Source organism: Aotus nancymaae, unplaced genomic scaffold (genome assembly GCF_030222135.1).
Source record: "Aotus nancymaae isolate 86718 unplaced genomic scaffold, 86718_ANA_hifiasm-v0.15.2.pri h1tg000108l, whole genome shotgun sequence".
NCBI lineage: Eukaryota > Metazoa > Chordata > Mammalia > Primates > Aotidae > Aotus > Aotus nancymaae.
This window is the reverse complement of record NW_026988523.1, coordinates 14,867,260-14,886,521: the sequence shown is the minus strand read 5'-3', so window position 1 is coordinate 14,886,521 and position 19,262 is coordinate 14,867,260. Positions and strand designations below refer to the sequence as shown.

The following is a 19,262-nucleotide window of genomic DNA, read 5'->3' as shown; positions in this document are numbered from 1 at the left end:
TTTAAAGTTTAGTTTCTGTAGGTGATGTCTAGGAGTTATACCCACTCTAAACCGCTGTGAATTTTAGCACCTGCTCCCTAGGCATTAAATAATAGGTTTTTCTTAAAGCAGATTTATTCAAGGGAGGAAAACTTACAATAGAAAATGTACAGAAAATCAAGTTCCATTCAGATAGTCTCCTCCTTCTGTATTTCAGTTGTCTTGCACTTTGTTGGCTTTTTTCACTTAAGGAACACATTGTAGGCACAATTTCAAATATACACAGATCAAGAGAACTGAACAATGAGTCCCTATGTAGCTATCACCCAGCTTCCCACCCAAGATGATGCTGAAGCAGCTCACTGATAGCTTGTCATTTCAACTATAAATATTTCCTAGTATACCTTTAAAAGATAAGGTCTCTTAAAAAAAACCCTTCAGTATCAAAATCGCACTAAAAATGAATAATATCTTAATACTATAAGATATCCAATCAGTGTTTAGATTTTCTCAATTGCACTGTATTATTTTTAAAATTTTGCTTTTGAATCAGAATGCAACACCAAGTCCATGTATTATTACATTTGGTTGATGTGTTTTCAAGCTTTATTTTAAACCCTGATGGCCGTTGTCTGTGAGGCAGCACTGTGTAATCCTTTAACATCTCCTGATTTTGTTCCATTTCCCTTGGTATTGCTATACCATCTCATTTTAGGAGACCTAAGGAAGAATTGCAGGTTTAGAAACCAAAGCCTTCAAAATTTAACTTTGAAAATTTTTTCTAGACACACTTAGAAGGGGGAGTATAAAGATAGTGAATAAAGAAAAGAGGCTGGCAAGAGGAAAACCCTGCAGTGAGCGATGAGGAGACAAATGAATGCCCAGGAGGAACAAAAGGAGATGAGAAAGGTAACAGAGACTTACATAACCCCAGCCACTGAAGCTCGAGAATCACCACAGATGTGCTATCCTATACATTTTGTCTCACCTCGGTGAGCAGGTGGTAAAAAAACGAATCTTTAAATAATGATGTTCTATTTATGAAGCACCTTTTCCCAAACAGCTTATTAAATAGCTGAACAGACATCTAAGTAATCCCCTATGTAAAATGAAGATGTAGTAGGAAATTTAATTCCCATTTTACAGATGATAAAATATAGTTGAAAAGACTAAGAATAATGATAAAAGTGGCTCACACCAGCTATTTGCCATTTGTCAAGAATTGCGGTAAAGACTCCATTACATTATTTAATTCAATCCTTGTAACAAGACTATGATATTGCTACTGTTATTATTTTCATTTCCCCTATGATGAAAATGATACTCAGAGAGGGTGAGTAGCTTGCCCACAGTTCTGGGTCTGCCCTTAATCTGGAAAATTACGGAGAGTTGGGGTTGAAACTCAGGGCTGTCAAATCCATTGCTCTTTCTTTTCCAGTCAGTCTACTCTCCACTAAATCAGGAATCTGTTTTTTGCATCTACTTGCTCACTGGAAAACTTCCATTTAAAGGGAAGACAAGATCATCTTCAAATACAATAATAGGGTGTGATGTACTGGAATTTACAGGGCATTTCCCCCACAGACTTTCTCATTTCTTTTCATATAATCACCCTGAAAAATAGACCGGGCAGGTGTGCTAATCTGTGTTTTACAGATGAGGAAATTGAAGCCGGAAGGTCTTGGTGAGGTTAGTGATCACAGAGCTAGTAGAGGTAGTTAGTGTCATGGAGCTAGTTAATTGCAGAGTTAGTACCAAAGACCCTTTCTTCTGATTCCAAACACTGTGCTTCTTGGTTTTCTTTGCAAACCTCATGGGCACACAGCTTTAGCTGCTGACTTCTCTCCACGTCCCCTCTGATGTTCCTTATGAGGAGTTGAGCAGGGTTATTACAAATTAAATATGTGGATGCTTGAACTGATGAACAGGAAATGAGGCTGCTAATGCTCAGAGGAATGAGATTGAGATGCATTTTTTAAAGTAGAATTTTGGGCCAAGTGGCCTCCTTCTGTCCTGCCCTTCCCTGTGTCCTTCCAGTCTCCATGGAAACCCTAAATCAATGCAGCATATGTTGATTCATGTTTCTACTGTTACTAGGAAGCTACGAAGTGGAAATTGCTTTTAAAAGAGTTACGGAAGAGCTTTAGCATGCTGACCAGAATTCAAATCTAATATCCAAATGACTGTTTTATTAAAAGCTTTAAATGTGGTATTATCCTAGGTGATATGTTGATTAGATAAACACACAGAGGCATTTGGCAATAAACCTCCCCCTCCACTCTCGTGGCTTTTAAAAATATTACATTGCAGATTTAAACTCCCTTTATCTTCAATTTAATTACATTTTCATGGCCTGTGTGGCAATGCCAGGTGCTCCTTTTGCTCTTGATTAATTCCACTCTGCCCTGACCAGGCTATTGGGTTAGTTTGCAAATGCCTTATGTACCTGTGCAGCGGACCCTGAGTGTCATTAGCATTCTGTTGACTGCAGTCTTGACCAGGAGGCTGCAGAAGTCTAACATGTTTCTGCCATAAGGAATCCTCGGTGATTTTTCAGATTTTTTTCATGAACTCAAAATCAAGTTTAGCCGACATTTACTCAACATCTGCTCTCTGCGAGGCAATGAGAATTAATAGTAAGGGGAGTAAGTAAAAGAGTCTGTCTTTTTGGAGCACAGAGTCAGTTGAGAGGATCAGAAATCATAAATCTCAAGAATAAACTGTGCCTGTGATGTGAGCTGTCAGACAACCTTACAGCAAGGCGGTGCTATTGGGATGGAGGGGGTTCCTTCTGATTGGGAGAATTCTGAAAAGGGTTTGGAACAGAGAATTTTTAGCTTGAGGTAATGGGTTTAGGGAAGAAACTGGGAGTTAACAGGCAGATCAAGGGTAGGGACATTCTGGGCAGAAGGGACAGCAGAGGAATCAGGCATGTGTGTGGGATAGAAAACTGGGGATAGGCAAATGGGACAAACCCATTGTCAGGCAGAACAAGAAGCTGCAATGGAGCCCATCAAAGATGATTGCAGAGATGATCCACTTTACAGTGTCTGTTCAGTGGTACTTCGGCGGTAGTGTAACGTGCAAGAATGTTTGTGGGCAGGCAGAGAGAGAAATGAGGGCAGGGAGATCCGTTATTTAAGAGGGGGTAGGGGATTGTGCAGGCACTGAGAGCCGAATAACCTCTCACATGGCAGCATCAATGTATGGAAGGGAATGAAGTTGAGAAATATTTCATAAATATGACGAGATTTAAAAACCAATTTAGGAAGGCAAACGGAGAAAAAGAAACCAGAAATGTCTGCACTTGTTGGGGTTAGGGTTAGGGTCCCTTGTGGGACTTGGGCAGAGTGATGTCACAAGCAAGCACAGAGAGCCCAGCAGGAATGGAGGATGGGGGAAGGTGATGGTTTAGAGACAGATAGCACAGCGTGCAGGGTCTGAGATGTGAGGAGCTGTCCAGCAAACCTCTGGAAAAGCAGCCTGGAGCTGAAGAGGCAAGATTGAAGCGCTGATTCTGGAGGAGTGGTGGATGCCTGGAGACGGCAGGGCCTCCCAAGGGGAGTGAGTATAGACTGGGAAGTGCAGAGACTGGCAGGACAGCCTGGAGGCAGGAGCTGGGCTTGCAATCACTGTCTTCCTGTAAGAAATGTGAGTTGTGGCCAGTTGAGATGTCCTGTGCCAAGTCTTCAGCTAGCAAGTCATGAGCAGTAGCCGGAAAAGAACCCAGAGCTCTAAGTCTGGGGAATGCAGAGTCCAAGGAGATGAAATACTTTCTCAGGAGCACGTAACTCTGCTTGCCTTCTCTGTTTATTTATTTCAGGAAAGAAGACAACGCTAGAACGCTTTACTTTAGGTTGAGCTTAATTCTCCTCCCTGAAATTATGCACTGGCCTCTTTGGGAGATGATGCTGGTGTTTTCTCGTGAGAGGGGCGTGTGCTAGGTCTGTGCTTCTCAAACTGCGGGGCTTTGTGATTACTCCTTGGCGTTTAGGAGTGTTTTGGTTAGGGGAAAAAAAAAGCTTAGACTCGTTTTAATTTTCTGTTTCCTCACATTATTCATGTCCACGCACTGTTGTCCTTCTGCTCTTCATATTCCTGTTCTTGCTTTTACATTTTTCTTGTTTAGTACAGCTCTTCTTAAACATTGGACTTATTGGCTTCCTGTGACCATATTATTTCTCCAAAGGCTAATTGAAGATTCTGATGCCTGGTTAATATTGATTAGCGTCCACTTACGACTCAGGCCCATTTGCAGTCCTGCTCTCTTTCCTCGGGGCCTTTACCCCCTGGATACTGGCCCAGGCAGCATGAAATTTGGAGGAGGCCTTTGTTGCATTGTTTCAGGGCTGGTGGGAGGTGTCCAATGATGGCATTACCTTTGTGTTAAAGTGAGGAGCATAGCAGAGGCTGGAAGCATCAGGTCTGGTGCCAGATACCAGGTCTGCCACTTTTCAATGACCTGTCTCTATTTCTCCATCTGTAAAGGCGGCGGGTGGGAGGTGATACAGGTGTTGGCTTTGTAAATTTGTTCTGAAAATTAAATAGATAACTCAAATGCAATGTTTGGCATCATGTCTGGCACATACTAACTGCTCATTAAACGTGAGCTATGTGGATTCACCTTATTCTGTAAACATATCTTGAATCAGGGGAGTGCTTATCGATGGGCTTTTATTCACCAGTATATCTGTGTGCCAGTTTTTTTATGGTGCAATGTACCAAGAAAATGTCCAGAAATGAAGGGTTCTCTTTCTGCTTAAGTTCTAAACCCCAGTTAGCAACAGGGTTCAAGAAAGGGGTAATGAGAGATGAGAAACTTTTCTTTTGCTTCTCATTTTATAACACAAAGTTCCCTTTCTTTAATAGAGGGGCACCGTGGACGTTATCAGAAAGAGGCAGTGAGTCATTGTGGAGGCAGCATCAGAATTTTTATTTCATTTTATCATCAGGCAATGAGTAGTTGCGGCAGAATCATTTCACTGAGAGAATTCAGATTTTGCACCAATAGATCTGCCAGAAGGACGGGGTCCTGGCACAATGTAGTAGAAAGAGCTCCGCTGTTAGAGTCATGAGACTCACATTCTGGTCCTTGTGCCTCCTCTGGCATGTTGTGTCTATTTGATAAAGGTACATCACCTTTTCTAGCCTCAGTTTTTTTCATCTGAGGGTAACAATACCCTCTCTGATGATGGCATAGGATTGTTGAGTGACAATATATGAAAATGCTTTATATATTTAAAAAGGTTTAAAAAATGGAATCCATTTCCATTATTATAAAGCCATCACTTTCTGTCGAGGTTTCTGCTGCCTTCTGGGTTTCAGAAGTGACTTGCAGCAAAGGCTATGTGTCTTTGGAGCTAGTTCCTGAGTGGGAGTGTAGACTCAGCCTTAGGGATGTAGAGCATAACAAGAAGGCAAGCTTTCTCCCAGGGCAGTGGTTTGCAAACTTTAGCATGCATCAGAGTCACCTGGAAGCCTGATTACCGTCCCCAGAGTTCCTGATTCTGTAGGTCTGGGGGTGGGGCCTGAACATTTGCATTTCGGATGCTTCTCAGGTGATGCTGACGCTGCTGGTCCAGGGACCACGCTTGGAGAACCACTACACTAGGGCAAGCAGGAAGAGAGTCCTCCTTCTGGACTGAAGCAGACAGTGTGAAGACCCATGTGGGTAAGGCGCTTTGGAAGTAAAAAAATGGAAAAGACGGAAAAATGGGGATATTGTGCAGATTTAGCAGAACAAAGGGAAAAGTCTCACTCCATAACAAATGCAAGTAGGGGGAAGTTGCTAGGTGATGGATGAGGGAGAGAGGTGAGTTTCTACTGTAGGAAAAACCAGGTGAGAGGCAGGAGCATAGAGTTGGAAATATGCATGTTTGGGAAGGCAGAGGAGGTGGAAATTTCTCATTAAGAAGTGGGGAGTGGTGTGGTTGGCACTGGTTAGGGTGGGAGTGGAGACGAACTGGGGGAGAAATGCCTCTGTAGAGTAGGGGGCACAGCTGAGATGTGGCAGAGGGCGAATTTCAGGGCTGTGTGGTTTGGCTTGGCAGTGCAGCACAATAGAAATTGGGAGAAAGGGGGTGGAATTTAGATGTGTGACCTGCCCCATAGCCTTCTTGCTCTCTGCATTTATCACATCACATCACACCCAGCAAGACAGCCCCCCTTCTCCTGGCTCATTAGGAGATTTGATTTGGAGTGGCTCCTGCTGTCAGCAGCTGTCTGGGGCAAGATCTTTACGCTCCCCGCTCCCGGTGCAGCAGCCAACCTTCAGCCAGCAGCCGGGCTCATTAGAAGAGGACCCCCTGGACACTTGATTTTCAGCTCACTGGTGACTGGAAAGAGTTAATACCTATTCTTTGCTGCCCCTCGCACAGCCTCTGGGCGCAGAGGGAGGCAGCTGTGGGCTGTGGGGACTTCTCCCTGAGCTGTGGCCAGAGGAGCTTCAGGTTAGTGAGGCTGGGCTCAGCTCAGGGGCACCTCCTGCATCCTGCCAATGAGGATGGGTGTGCAGACTGTGCCCGGGAGCTGAGCTGCCGCCCGCTGGGTGTAGGCTGCTTCAGTATTTACTGGATGTGACAAGCAGAGAGAAGAGCTTTCAGCGGGGCTCCTTGCTGCCTGGCTCAAGTGATGGGAGGTGTGTTGTGCATGGCTGTGTGTGTATATGTGTGTACGTGCGCCTATGTGTTCATGCACACATGCCCTTCACTTGCCGAGGATTTGACCGCTAAATGAAAGATCTACTTTTTCCCCAGAGCGCCTTAACCCGCAGCCTCTCTGACCATCCAGTTGGCAAAGACCCACAGGCCATGAGGACTGGCCAAAGACAGTGAGTATTGCCTTTGCTTTTCTCTTTCCTCTCCAGGGTGTCTGTGTGCACCGATTGCATTATCCATATTTAATTAACTTGCCTCTTCATGCATATTGATTGCTTTCTTCAGGCTGAGGCTCTAGTTTCTCTCCCCATCTTTATAAATCTTTGCTCTTTGCTTTTAACCTTTGTTTTTTCCTTGAGTATCCTCTCTTCCCATTATGTCTCATCCCGTCTGCCCCGATGCACCTGTGACTTGATGCCCACCTACGAGGGTGCGTGCACTGTGGGGGCAATCACACCTTTGAACTTCCTGGGCCTTGGGTAACTTCTGACTCTCCTAAGTCCAGGGCCAAATGGGATAAAAGCCCTGCTGGGATGGACAAAGCAGCTGGGTCAGAGTATCCTGCTGATTCTTATTTAGTGGCGCCTGTGGCTGAGTGCATGAAATGGGTAGTGGAGGGTCTGAGCAGCAATTTGGGCAGTGCTGGATCTGAAGGGGAGAGACAGGCATCTGAGCAGCCTGGGTAAGCCAGTGTGTGCTGGCCGTGGGATGGGAAGAGAGACAAGGCAGGGACACAAGGCTGGGGGATTCCCTGCCCCACATGACCTCGCCTGCGACGTAGGTGGGTTTGTCTCTTGTTTCATTTGGCTCTAGGATAATAAAGGTCCCTGCATGGGTTTCCCCTTCCCCTGGGGCCATATCCCACAGCAAGAGGCCTAGGTGTCCCAAACGTGACATCTAGGGACTGTCACAGCTGCAAAGGCTTTGATTTCCTGACTTCTGGGCAAGCAGGTGTAAGCCTGGTTAGGAGAAAGATTAAAGAAACATCCCTGTGATGATGGGTCTTTCCACACAGTCTCACCAATTGTTTTTTTCTAGTTTTAACAAAGCGATCTTTTAATTTTATTAATTATAGTTTTACTAAAGAAGCTATTTTTAAAAAGCACTTGTGAAATGTCCGCGGTAATATAAAAATGATTTAAATGGTGTAGCTCACATAGGAGTCGTATCTATCTAAATTAGGTTTCCTTTAAGGTGGATTCTATGTTTGGTGTCAGAGTTCCCCAGGGGAGTCTTTATGGATAGGCAGCTCTCCTCACGTGTTTCTTCCTATCAGAGTTCTTCTGTGGGAACAAAGGGTTTGAAGCACTGAGAATGGAACCCTCAGGAGAGGAAGACTAGAAGTCAGTCAGCTTTCAACCTCCATGACCCCTTTTCCCCCACACTCATGTCCTTCCTGCTCTGTGTCAAGAATAGGCCAGTCCCCAGGCTGAGGAAGGTCATATAGGCTCCATATGGGCAAGAAAGGGTGACTTGCATATTCATTTCTTCAGCCTGCACCTGTGATCCTGCAGAGGAGCAAGCCTGTGTGGTGACGGTGCCTGACAAGCCTCTCTTGGAGTTCCTCCAACCTCCCTCCCACTCCCACTTTCCTGAGTCTCCACGCACTCCCACCTGGGACAGGTGCCCTTGGAGGGAGGCGACAATCAGAGTGGCATCCAATCAGATTATTTTGGAGCAAGTACTGACCCCCCAACCCCTCTGGCTGGTCACTTGGGCCCCACTTTAGTAAGAGAAAGAGAACAATAAATTTTGGTGTGCTAGACCCACGCCTCCCCTGAGGCACACGTCCCACTTTATTTTTGATGGCCAGTGGTTGGGGAATCCGGAACTCCTAACCAACAATCACCAACACGAAGCCACCAACAGTCTGTTCTTGTCCATTGTTGGTTTGTCATTCCTGCTAAGGACAAGTGGACATTGTGGGTCCTGGTGGGGGATGTGTGGGGAGGTGTTCCGTTGGCCGAAAGCCATCTGAGAGGATGTGTAGTGCAGTCAGATGAGAGAGGGTGGCCCCTCTTACAGCAGATTCTTTGATTTTAGGTGAGAGGACGTGCAAGGGTAAATTCCTGAGCCCCGCAGTCTTATTTCCTGCCCTGACGTCCCTGCAAACCAGCCCAAGGGTTAACCGTAAGCGGATGCCTGTATGGCGGCCTTACTGATGCCACGCAGGTAATGAAATCAATGGCCTGTTTTCTTGCCCTTGACCCTTTCCTCCTTTCTCCACCTTCTCACCTTCTTTGCTATTTGAGCCTGGCCCAAGCCTACTGAGCCCATGGGTGGTCCACTTGCATATCTCCCCATAGGCCTCCTGTGTGAACTGCACGGTTCTTGTCTGTGTGCCTCTTGCAAAGCTGTGGCCTTACAAGCAGGACCTGCCTTAGCTGAAGCCCTCCCATCGACCAGTGGGACATCTCGGCAGTGACTTATGTGGTGGGATGAGTGACTATGCATGAGCTTGTATGGAACCATTTAGGGATCTCTGTGAGTTACTGGGATAGGGGCTGTAGAAAGGAGACAGAGGAGGGAAAGCCTCGTTATTCTTTTAAAAGTATCCTTAACCTTTGACTCTTACTTCTGCCCTCATTATTTCAGACTTAAGAAGATTATCATTGAGGTCTTAGCTAGGAAGAAGAAAAATAAAAATCATTTTGTCCCAAAGAATATTTTGTGGAAGATTTTTGCAAACGATTTGGGAGAATCACAGTTGTCTTGGTAGCAATTAGCAACCATTACACTGGCCCCTGCTAAACCTTGTTAAATGGCTTGTGTGGATTTGCCATTTTTTGAAAGTCCTCTTGGTTGCTCTTGGAGGGCAGTGACCTGAGTGTTTTATGACTGATGATCCTGAGGCATGAGGAATGAACCAACTCACGGAAAGTTGGGCTCTGGTCTGTGGGGTAGCCTGAGCAGGACCTTTACTTGAAGTCATGGAATGTGATGACAGCTGCTCACGTGGCCTGCCGTCAGGCATCCTGCAATTTGCAAGCGAGAGTGGACACATAAGATGCCCACTGTCTCAGGAGAGAGACGGCAGTAGTCAATGTTTGGAAATGCGGTGAAATGTATGGCTTCACAATGCGGCCTGGCTGAGATTCAAGGTGGGAGCAGTGGATGTGCAGGCCCAGTTTTTTGCAGGAGAGAGGATATTTCTGGGAACTTGGATGTTCCAGCCCTAAGAGGCTCTTCAGAGATGTGCTGTGGAATACAAATGCTGTCCATCCCTGCCAAATATAATACCATCCCAGCAGACATTCTTGGATAAGATTTCTGTGAACAAAGACAATTACCAGGAATGAAAATCCATTCGAAGTAAAAGAGATCGAATTGGATGATCCCCAAGGTCTCTTCCCACCCCTAGGAAAAAGAGGAAAGAAAGCTAGGCCAGAAGGACACGTTTCAACATGCAGAATGGCCTCTTCTAGGACTCTTTCTGTGGCAAATTGTTGCGACCGTGCAAGCAGCAGTTCCCTTTTCTAAGTCACTCTCAAATCCTGATTTGATTATACTAAACCCGTCCCACTTACCTTTGCCCTCAGTACAAAAAGTTGTCACAGTTAAAGGTCAGGGGTCAGCGAACTTACTCTGTCAAGGGCTAGAGAGTAAATATTTTCCTGTTTTGGGGCCATATGGTCTATGTTGCAACTACCCAACTCTGCCCTAGTAGTTGAAAGCAGCTTTAAACAATTTGTAAACAAATGGTGGTGTTGTGTTTCAATAAAGTTTTATTTACATACACAGGTACATTTTAGGGCTATAGTTTGTCGACCTCCGATTAAAGGTTAACAGAGGCTACCTGGGCATGGTGACTTGGGCCTGTAATCCCAGCTACTCAGGAGTTTGAGACCAGCCTGTGGAATATAGCAAGACCTTGTCTCTAAACGAAAAAATTAAACATATAAAAAATGTAAAGTGGTAAACAGAGGCTAATGTTGGGAGTCAGAAAGAGATATTAGAGTAACTTCTCCTTGGATCTGTTACCAGAGATAACTATTTAAGTGCCTGATGTCATTATATGGGTCCTTTGGAAAATAAAACACATGAGAAATGTAAACATACATGTTAAAAATTTAATTATGCTTGTTGAGATAAGCCAAAATGTAAATAGGAATACATGAGCTTAGTCAGGCAAGCATGAGAACTGACATTGATTCTTAATTGCTGATTGTACCAATTACTCCTCTCCTTACCTGCAGGCATCAATCCTATAGGTTGACTATAGCTAGATTTGTGGGATGAGTGGGGAGACCCTGAGTTGGAATTGACCTGCCTTGAGGCCCCTACTTTGTGCTCTAAGACTCTGATATGCACCGTGCACCCTGCAAACATCCTCTGCTCCCGGTGTGGGTACTCCTTCTGGGTCTCTGCAATCAGGAGCTGCTGCTGCTGCTGTTACTTTGTCCTCCTTGTGGAAAAGCAAAATGTGGATTGTTATTTTGTTATCACTGTATTTTTTTTTCCCTACAGAGAATCCTAATTTAGAAATTCTTCCAAGCTAATGACCTTCATTGACTTACCATCAATTTGCCGTGTCAGCTTTAAAAAGCATTAAGCCTCTAGGGGGTCGGGTAGGGTACCTGTGACTGTTCAGGTAGTTACTAATTCTCTAGGTGTTCTCTTCCTGTACATGAAGCCTTCAGAGACCACCTGGGGAAGGGTAGGGGCAGTGCTCCAGTAGCAGCAGCTCCAGGGGCCCTGTATAGAGCTGACAGCTGTGATCATGAGAGTTTCCCCGTCCTTCTGCCCCTGTGCTTGTTGCAGGAACAAAGGGATGAGGACTCGACTGGGATGCCTGTCTCACAAGTCAGACTCGTGTAGTGATTTCACAGCTATTCTGCCAGACAAACCCAACCGCGCTCTCAAGTGAGTAGTACAGCCACGTGCCATTCCCTGGGTAATATGGCAAGTTATATAGCTCACTTCTTTAGTGAGTTGCTGACCAGATGAGCCACAAAAAAATTCCTGTCTCTTGGCAGCTCCTTTTATATCCGTGGATGTGAGTGAAAGGAATGTTTATTTTCCTTTTCAGAATGTATGGCTTAGTGATCTAAGAATGGAATCCTCTTTTTCTTCCTAAGAAAGCCATATCATCCATCACTCACAACACTGTGGGTGGTAAAGGATACTTCTTGGTTCTACTTAGTTGTCAATCTGAGCTCTCAATTTGGAAATAAATGTTCAAACTTACTCTAAAAATATGCTAGATTCAAGTAACCTGAATTCAGCACCTCTTCTGCTGTTGCTGTATTAAATGTCACTGATGTTACCTTGTGTAACCTTCACAAAACTATGTAGTGGGCATCATTATCCCCATTTCAGAAGTGCAGAAATTTAGGTGACAGAAAGATGGAGTTGGGAGCTGAGTCTAACTTTTCTGACTCTAAGACCAGTTTCTTTCCATCGTTACCTCGACACCTTTAAATCATGTACTTACTTAGCTTTGTTCTTTAGACTAAAAGCCAGCAGACAGAACTCACTGAATTCCAGCCCTGAGGTTTTTTTTTTTTTCCTCATCAGTGACTTAAGAATGCACAAATTTACAGTGACAGAATTGCAGGAATCCAGGGATCGTCTTCACCTACTACCCCCACTCCCACGTTGTTCCAATTTGTTTTTCTGAGCAAATCTTAGTGGTTGTTAAGGGTAAGGAGGGTATTTCAGAAACATTGAAGAGAGATGTTTCTTTTTTTCTAGGAGATTATCCACAGAAGAAGCTACGAGGTGGGCAGATTCCTTTGATGTGCTTCTCTCTCATAAGTGTAAGTAGAATTCAGGTCACATCATGACATGGTAAATCATCCATTTAGTGAGAGATGTACCAAAGGCCTGTGATGACCCAGGTATGTACTAGGTGTTCCAGACCTCTGTGGGCCCTGCTCTCACAGAGCCTCCTGCCTAGAGGAACATTCAGAAAAGAAAATGAATGATTTAAATGCAGTGAGATGAGGGCCTTCTTTTCTGTTTTCTGGGTTCAAAGTATGATCCCAAGAAGGCTTTGTATTCTCAGCAGTTTTAGCAAGAGAGAGTTTAGCTTAGGGGTTTGGAATGATGGGCTCACTTGGGAATGCGAGATCTTGTTTATAGAACTGAATGGCCTCCCCTCAAATTACGGGAGAGTCGGGCTATGCATCAGCCAAATGAATATTTTGTGCATTTTATTGTTCACTTGAGTTGACAGTTTTTGAGTTTTACTGTTGCTTTTTGTTTTGAGGGTTTACTATCCCAGCTGCATTTTACTCCTCAGTTTCTTACTAAGTTTTACTGGAACACAACTTCTGCTGTCCTTCCTGTTCCATTTCCCCTTCCTCATCTGTAATGCCTTTTGTTTCCCACAAAGGCAGACATAGTCGTGCATATTGCGGTGTGGAGAGGGCAATTTGATGTCAGCCAAACTTTTCATCTCTTGCTTTTTCTCATTATGTACAAGTTCAAATTCACTGGGCTTTGAAACCAGTGACATTTACTACCTGGGCATGGCAGAGCAGGGGTGAGGAAGAGGGAGGATTTTGAAAAGAGAAAGACTTCAAACAGACGTTTCGTGCCCCTCTGAAATATGTCGCAGTGATTTAGAAGCCCTAGCTGATCTGGGAACAGAAGGGCTGGCTTTTAGTTTGGAGTAGTGTTTCCCCTTACTTGGAGAAAATGGTTTGGTACAATTAAGTTAAAGGCATTGGGTGGGAGTCAGACCTGTGTTCTTGATTTTGACTCAGTGTTGTTACTAAGTATTTGGGTGGTCTTGACAGAAATCTCAGTCTTCAGATGTCTTTAGAAGTGATTTTGCTTTCAATTTGCTGGGCAGTTCCCTCCAACTATGCTGCTGATACGGATAAACTAATTAATAAATACGTTTGACTAGATTTTAAAATTAAATGCAAAATCTGAGAATAAGCACATATTGTAGCAAGTAATTTTGTGAGACAAATAGTCATTTTAGTATCCTGTGGATTGCACTGAGGAAGGAAAGACAGCATTGATTTAGCATATGTAACATATGGCTACGCCCCAAACAGCAAGCTTATGTGATGAATTTGCCAAGTTAATGGCAAATGTGTAATAATATTTAGGATTTTCAGTAATCCTATTTTTTTTATGAGGCCACTCTGACTTTTTTTCTGGAGTGACATTAAGCTAAACAAGCGTCACTATCAATTTACACCTTATTTTCTGGCTGGATTTCATTCAAGGTCATCTTGAAGTTTGGTTTCTATTTTAGCCTCACAACTGACTCACTTAGTTCAAGTCCCTGAGGCTGTTTCCTCATTCTCAAACGGGGATGGAAATGCTTGCTACCTGTCAACTGAATATGAGAAATTTAATTGGAGGACACCTTATCAAACACCGCATGTTCTCACTCATAGGCGGGTGTTGAACAATGAGAACACATGGACACAGGGAGGGGAGCATCACACACTGGGGTCTTTTGGGGAGTGCCAAGAGAGGGACAGAGGGGTCGGGGGGGTTGGGGAGAGATAACATGGGGAGAAATGCCAGACGTAGGTGACGGGGAGATGGAGGCAGCAAACCACACTGCCAAGTGTGTACCTATGCAGCAATCCTGCATGATCTGCACATGTACCTCAGAACCTAAAGTGCAATTAAAAAAAAAAAAGAGGATACCTTTAGTTGATTTCAGGTTCTCTACTTAAAGGTATTTTGTAAGGATATGGTGGGGGTTTTTTTTAATGATATTTTTATTTATCAAATGCAGAATAAATGTGCCTTGAGAATAAGATTTTTAATTTTTCTGTCAATTATTAATATTAAGTCATTATGGCTATAGTTTATGGTGGTGAAACTAGTGATTGGAGGCTTAGGGTTAGATTGCTGTAGTAGCAAGACCTAGACATTGAGGAGGCTGAATTTTATTTGTCTGATTTGATGACTTTTAGATCTGAAGATGCTGGGTTCTGCTTCTGTCAGGAATGCTTTTGTTTTTCAGGAGTGCAAGGACGCTTTTCTGAGATGGGGACTCTGATAAGGCGTTACAAGCTGACAGGTGCAGTGACTCAGACCTATAATGCCAGCACTTTGAGAGTCTGAGGCAGGAGGATCACTTGAGGCCAGGGGTTCAAGACCAGCCTGGGCAACATAGCAAGACCCTACCTCTAAAAAAATAATAATCATAACAAATTATCTGGGTGTGGTGGCATGTGCCTGTAGTCCCAGCTACCTAGGAGGCTGAGGTGGGAAGACTGCTTGAGGTTAGGAGTTCAGGACCAGCTTGGGAAACATAGTGAGACCCTGTCTCTACTAAAATAAAAAATTAGTGAAGTGAGATGGTGAATGCCTGCCATCCTAGCTACTCGGGAGGCTGAGGCAGGAGGATTGCTAAAGCCCAGGAGGTCGAGGCTGCCATGGTCAATGATCACACCGCTGTACTCCAGCCTGGGTGACAGTGAGACCCTGCATCTTAAGAAACAAAACAACAAGCTGACACCAGGTTGCTTCTTTGTAAAACTACTGCAGAAATAGGCTTTTTGAACTTTGGAGTTTTATGATCCTTCTTGGAGTCTGATGTTCTGTTTATACTTCTGTATAGTATAGAAGTAAAAAGCTAACGGAGTGAATGTCTTTGAAAAGAAAGGTGTCTTTATTCAGGAGTCACTGGTACAATTTCAAGCTTTTAGAATTTGAACATGTACTCCCCTGTGAAAGCTATGGAGTAGTCAGCCCAGGTTATCTTGAAGGATGTTGACAACTTTCTGAAAGTCTAATTAATTTGGGTTGGTATTGTGACTCAATTAGGGCAGATTAAGCTTTTCCAAAGGGATTGCACGTGTGCTGGTCTCTTAGGAGGGACAGCGTTGATCAGAGGTTTGTAGAGCTTGCAATTAAGACAACAACATGTCCTAAGAAGTGAAGAGTGAAGAATCCCTGAATGACTGATATCCAAAAAAACATGTACATGAATCTAGAACCCACTCCCTGGTAATTTTGTACATGTAGGCAGCTGTCTCCCCTAAGTTTTCTATTTTGGAAAATACAGATGATTATTCCCCCACCCCCCATTCTCAATCTACAGAGCATCTTTGCCATCCCTGTTCTGTTGGTTGTTTTGGGCACTCATTTATGTTTAAAAAAAGGTACTGAGTGCTCATTTTGTGCAAAATCTATGGTAAGCAGCTGGACGAGGGGAAGCACAAAGATGAACAAGCACAGTCCATCCCTGGAGGAGAATGCAGCCTCTGAGCGAACGGGCACGCATACCAATAACACAGGAAACAATGCAGTGTGCTGACTACATGCTGGGCGGCCTCAAGATTCCAAATAGAATCCTGACATAAGTGCTCTTCTTCAATTCCATCTTGTCAATATTAGGAGACCTAACTGATCTGTGGGCAGAGGCTGCTTTTGGTTTACAGCATGGTTTCCACTTAATTGGGGAACGTGCTTTTGGACCATTAAGGGAAGAGCATTGTCTGGTAGTCAGATCTGTGTTCTCGATTTTGACCCAGCTCTGTTACTAGATAGCTGGATGATCGGGATGGAGTCTCTCAGTCTCCTAGAAAATCTGTTTCCTCAGCTATACAGTGAAGGATCTGGAGTAGGAGGAGGTGTCAGAAGCTGGATCCAGGATGCTGTCTGTAGCAAACAGAGAGGCTGGGCAATAACCAATCACCTTTGGCAGGTGGTTTGACTCAGCACTGCCTGCAGGGTTATGTAAAATACTGCTTCAGAGCTGAAATGGCTCCAGCCACCAGAAGAGGGGCTATGGTGCCTGTGTTAAAAATCTTCTCCCCTCCTTGGCTGAGCTCCTCATAGGCTGAAATCTCAAGCAAAAATAAAGCAACTTCGCTATTTTTTAAACCTTAGAATTTACAAAATCAGGAGGGCAAATATTTGGAGCTATTTTATTTCCAATTATATTTGTTTACAAGTGCAGTACAAAGTGGAAGAAGCCCTTACTGAGGTCTGGGAAATAACCACTAGCTAAGAGCTCTTTAAAAATAAACAAACAAAAAAAAACCTAACAAACAATGAAATTGAAATTGCTGATGGCTTCACTCAATAGGGAAGGATTTCTAATGTGCGTTAATTTGGCATCTTTTTCCTGTTCGCCAGTAACAATTAGGCTCCATGTCTGTGAGCTGTGCATGTAGTCTGTCCCCAAGACAGTGTGTGTGTGTGAGAGAGAGTGTACATTCAGGAGACTTTCTGATCGGCAGCTCATACCCAAGAAAGCAAAGATCCCTCGTTTATGGAAGATCTTTTCTGACAGGTCACTGAGAAACAGGCACAAAATGGTGTGTGTTCTTCTTTATTCCTCGTGAGGCTCATGTGAACGTTTTTTATTTGTTCAGCTTTTAGTGGGACATTAAGTCCTGAACTCTGAGTTGGTGCTCCCTTCCTCCCCTTCACTCTCTCTCTTTCTTTCCTTCTTCCCTCCCTTCCTTCCCTTTTTCTCCCTTCCTTCTTGTCTCCCTCAGTCCTTTGATATTTTTGGACATAAAAAGTTAGATTCATTTCAGCTTTAAGGTGAAGGTGAAGGCAGAGTTCCTTCCCCTTTCCTCTCACTTCTTAAGTGTGACCGCATATGTAGGTGACTGAACACCTCACCCCAGGCATTTAATTTGTACTTAGCCTTGTTTTGCTGTTTGCACAGAGGATGGTGGGTCTCCCTGACCCGTCCCTGCCAGGCCCAGGAAATGCTGGGTTAATGGATAGTACAGTTGAAAGCTCTTCTGCATTTGCAGAGCTGCTATCTATCTCTGAGAATAGGAAGCCAACAGAGAAACTCTTAGTTTTTAAAAATTAGCCCCCTTTGAGATAATGGTTGAGATATAAAAATATAATGACTTGAGCTGGTCACATAGCAACCAAGCAGAAAACCCCAAACAAACAATCAAATACACAAATATTAAAATGATCAGTTCATGAAATTTCTTAAGTTACTCATCTAAATGGCCTTAGCTCTAGAACATACAGTTGAACAGTCAGGCTTCCATTCACTGCACAGCCCTCCCCACAGCCCTCTCCAGGCCAAAAGGTTCTAGAACAGTGTAACTCCAAGTGGGGTTCAAGGGAAACAGCACCAACATCTGCTGGGAGCTTGTGAGAAATAAAAATTTGGGGGTCCTCTCAGACCTACTGAATCAGGATCCCTGGGGCAGGGCCCTGGGGATCTTTTTCCCACAAGCCCTCCAGGAAGGTTTATACACATCTCAGCTTGAGAAGCCCTGTTCTCAAAGACACGTAAGTAAAACCAGGAATCTGGAGCATGCTGCTGGGGCAGGTGGCCCGTGCTTTCCAAGAAACACACTAAAGACTGTATCTCGTGTGGAAGCTTTCCAAAATGCTCAGACAGCACATCCCTAGTGGTACATCATGTATCCCAGATTCCACTTATGTAGGGAGGAGGGTTCCACAGTAAATAAACAAATATGGCAGGTGTGCTTTCTGGATATATTGAGAAAAAGAGTCAGAAAAAGATGTGCGAAGTAGAGATGGGTGAAGAAGAAACTTCTTCACTTCCTTGCCATCATCTTCACATTGTTGTAGTTTGTATCTGGACCTGGGAATGTGGGTGCATTTGGTCTTTATAGAAGGAATGCCTGAAATATTTTAGGCAACTATTAAAAGCCTGTTGAAAGAGGTCTGAATGAAAGCAACTGGACAGGCTTCTAACCCATTCTGTTATGTGACCTTATTCTGATTACTTAACCTCTGGGAACCTCACTTTCCTCATCTGTAGAAGGGGAATGATGAGACTTACCTTGCACAGTTGTGAGAGTCCAGTGTGATCACCGTTCTGAAATGCTAAGCATGATGACTTCTTCATAGAGGCACTCAATAAAAAAAAAGCTATTCTAATTATTTTCCTCTAACATAATATTAAATTCATTGAGGAAACATACATTTCATGCCTCTTATATACCAGAGATGGTGTCAGCTTCTTGATCCCACAGACAGCTTGAGTTTGTGGGTTGTGGGTAGTGTAGAATTGCCAATAGGGCTTCTTTGAATCCCATTGTACTTGTCCCCTTTGCCTCATGAGATTTTGGCAGCCCCTCTTCAAACTTCCCCATGCATGTGAGGGAGTCTCGTTGAGGATGTAGTATCTATTTATTTATTTTGAAACGGAGTCTCGCTCTGTCGCCAGGCTGGAGTGCAGTGGTGCGATCTTGGCTCACTGCAACCTCCGCCTCCTGGGTTCAAGCAATTCTCCTGCCTCAGCCTCCTGAGTAGCTGGGATTACAGGCACACATCACCACACCTGGCTAATTTTTGTAGTTTTAGTAGAGATGGGGTTTCACCATGTTGGCCAGGATGGTCTCGATCTCTTGACCTTGTGATCTGCCCGTCTCAGCCTCCTAAGGTGCTCAGATTACAGGTGTGAACCACCACACCCAGCTGAGGATGTAGTTTTTAAAAGCCCAGAAGGTGAATTTGATATATTCCCTTTTTTGTTTGAGTGCCTGCAGTATTTCTACATCAAACTAACCAGACCAATATTTCTGTATACTTGATTTTCAAAATCTTTTAGGTTATGGACTGGTGTACATGATGTTTTATAATACTTTTCCCATATTAAAGGATTCCTTTGTGAATGCTAAACCTGCACCCTGTTAGGGGCACACCTCTTTTGTCTACGCCTTAAGAGAAATTTCTTGCTGATTTCTTAAAATA

The 19,262-nt window shown here is 44.0% G+C and overlaps 1 protein-coding gene across 11 annotated transcripts in view; it reads left to right on the top strand.

Annotated features, from left to right (window-relative positions):
• RGS8 (regulator of G protein signaling 8) overlaps positions 1-19,262 on the top strand; it is a 93,003-nt gene that overhangs the window by 57,047 nt on the left and 16,694 nt on the right. For 3 of the 11 annotated variants that reach the window (XM_064370891.1, XM_012444666.3, XM_012444672.2), the window contains exons 2-5: positions 5,538-5,650; positions 6,735-6,808; positions 11,397-11,498; positions 12,330-12,394. In XM_064370891.1, coding sequence (XP_064226961.1) covers positions 5,645-5,650; positions 6,735-6,808; positions 11,397-11,498; positions 12,330-12,394 — 247 coding nt within the window. In that variant the 5' untranslated portion in view covers positions 5,538-5,644. The other 8 variants (XM_064370892.1, XM_012444675.2, XM_012444670.2 and 5 more) reach the window with 8 other exon arrangements.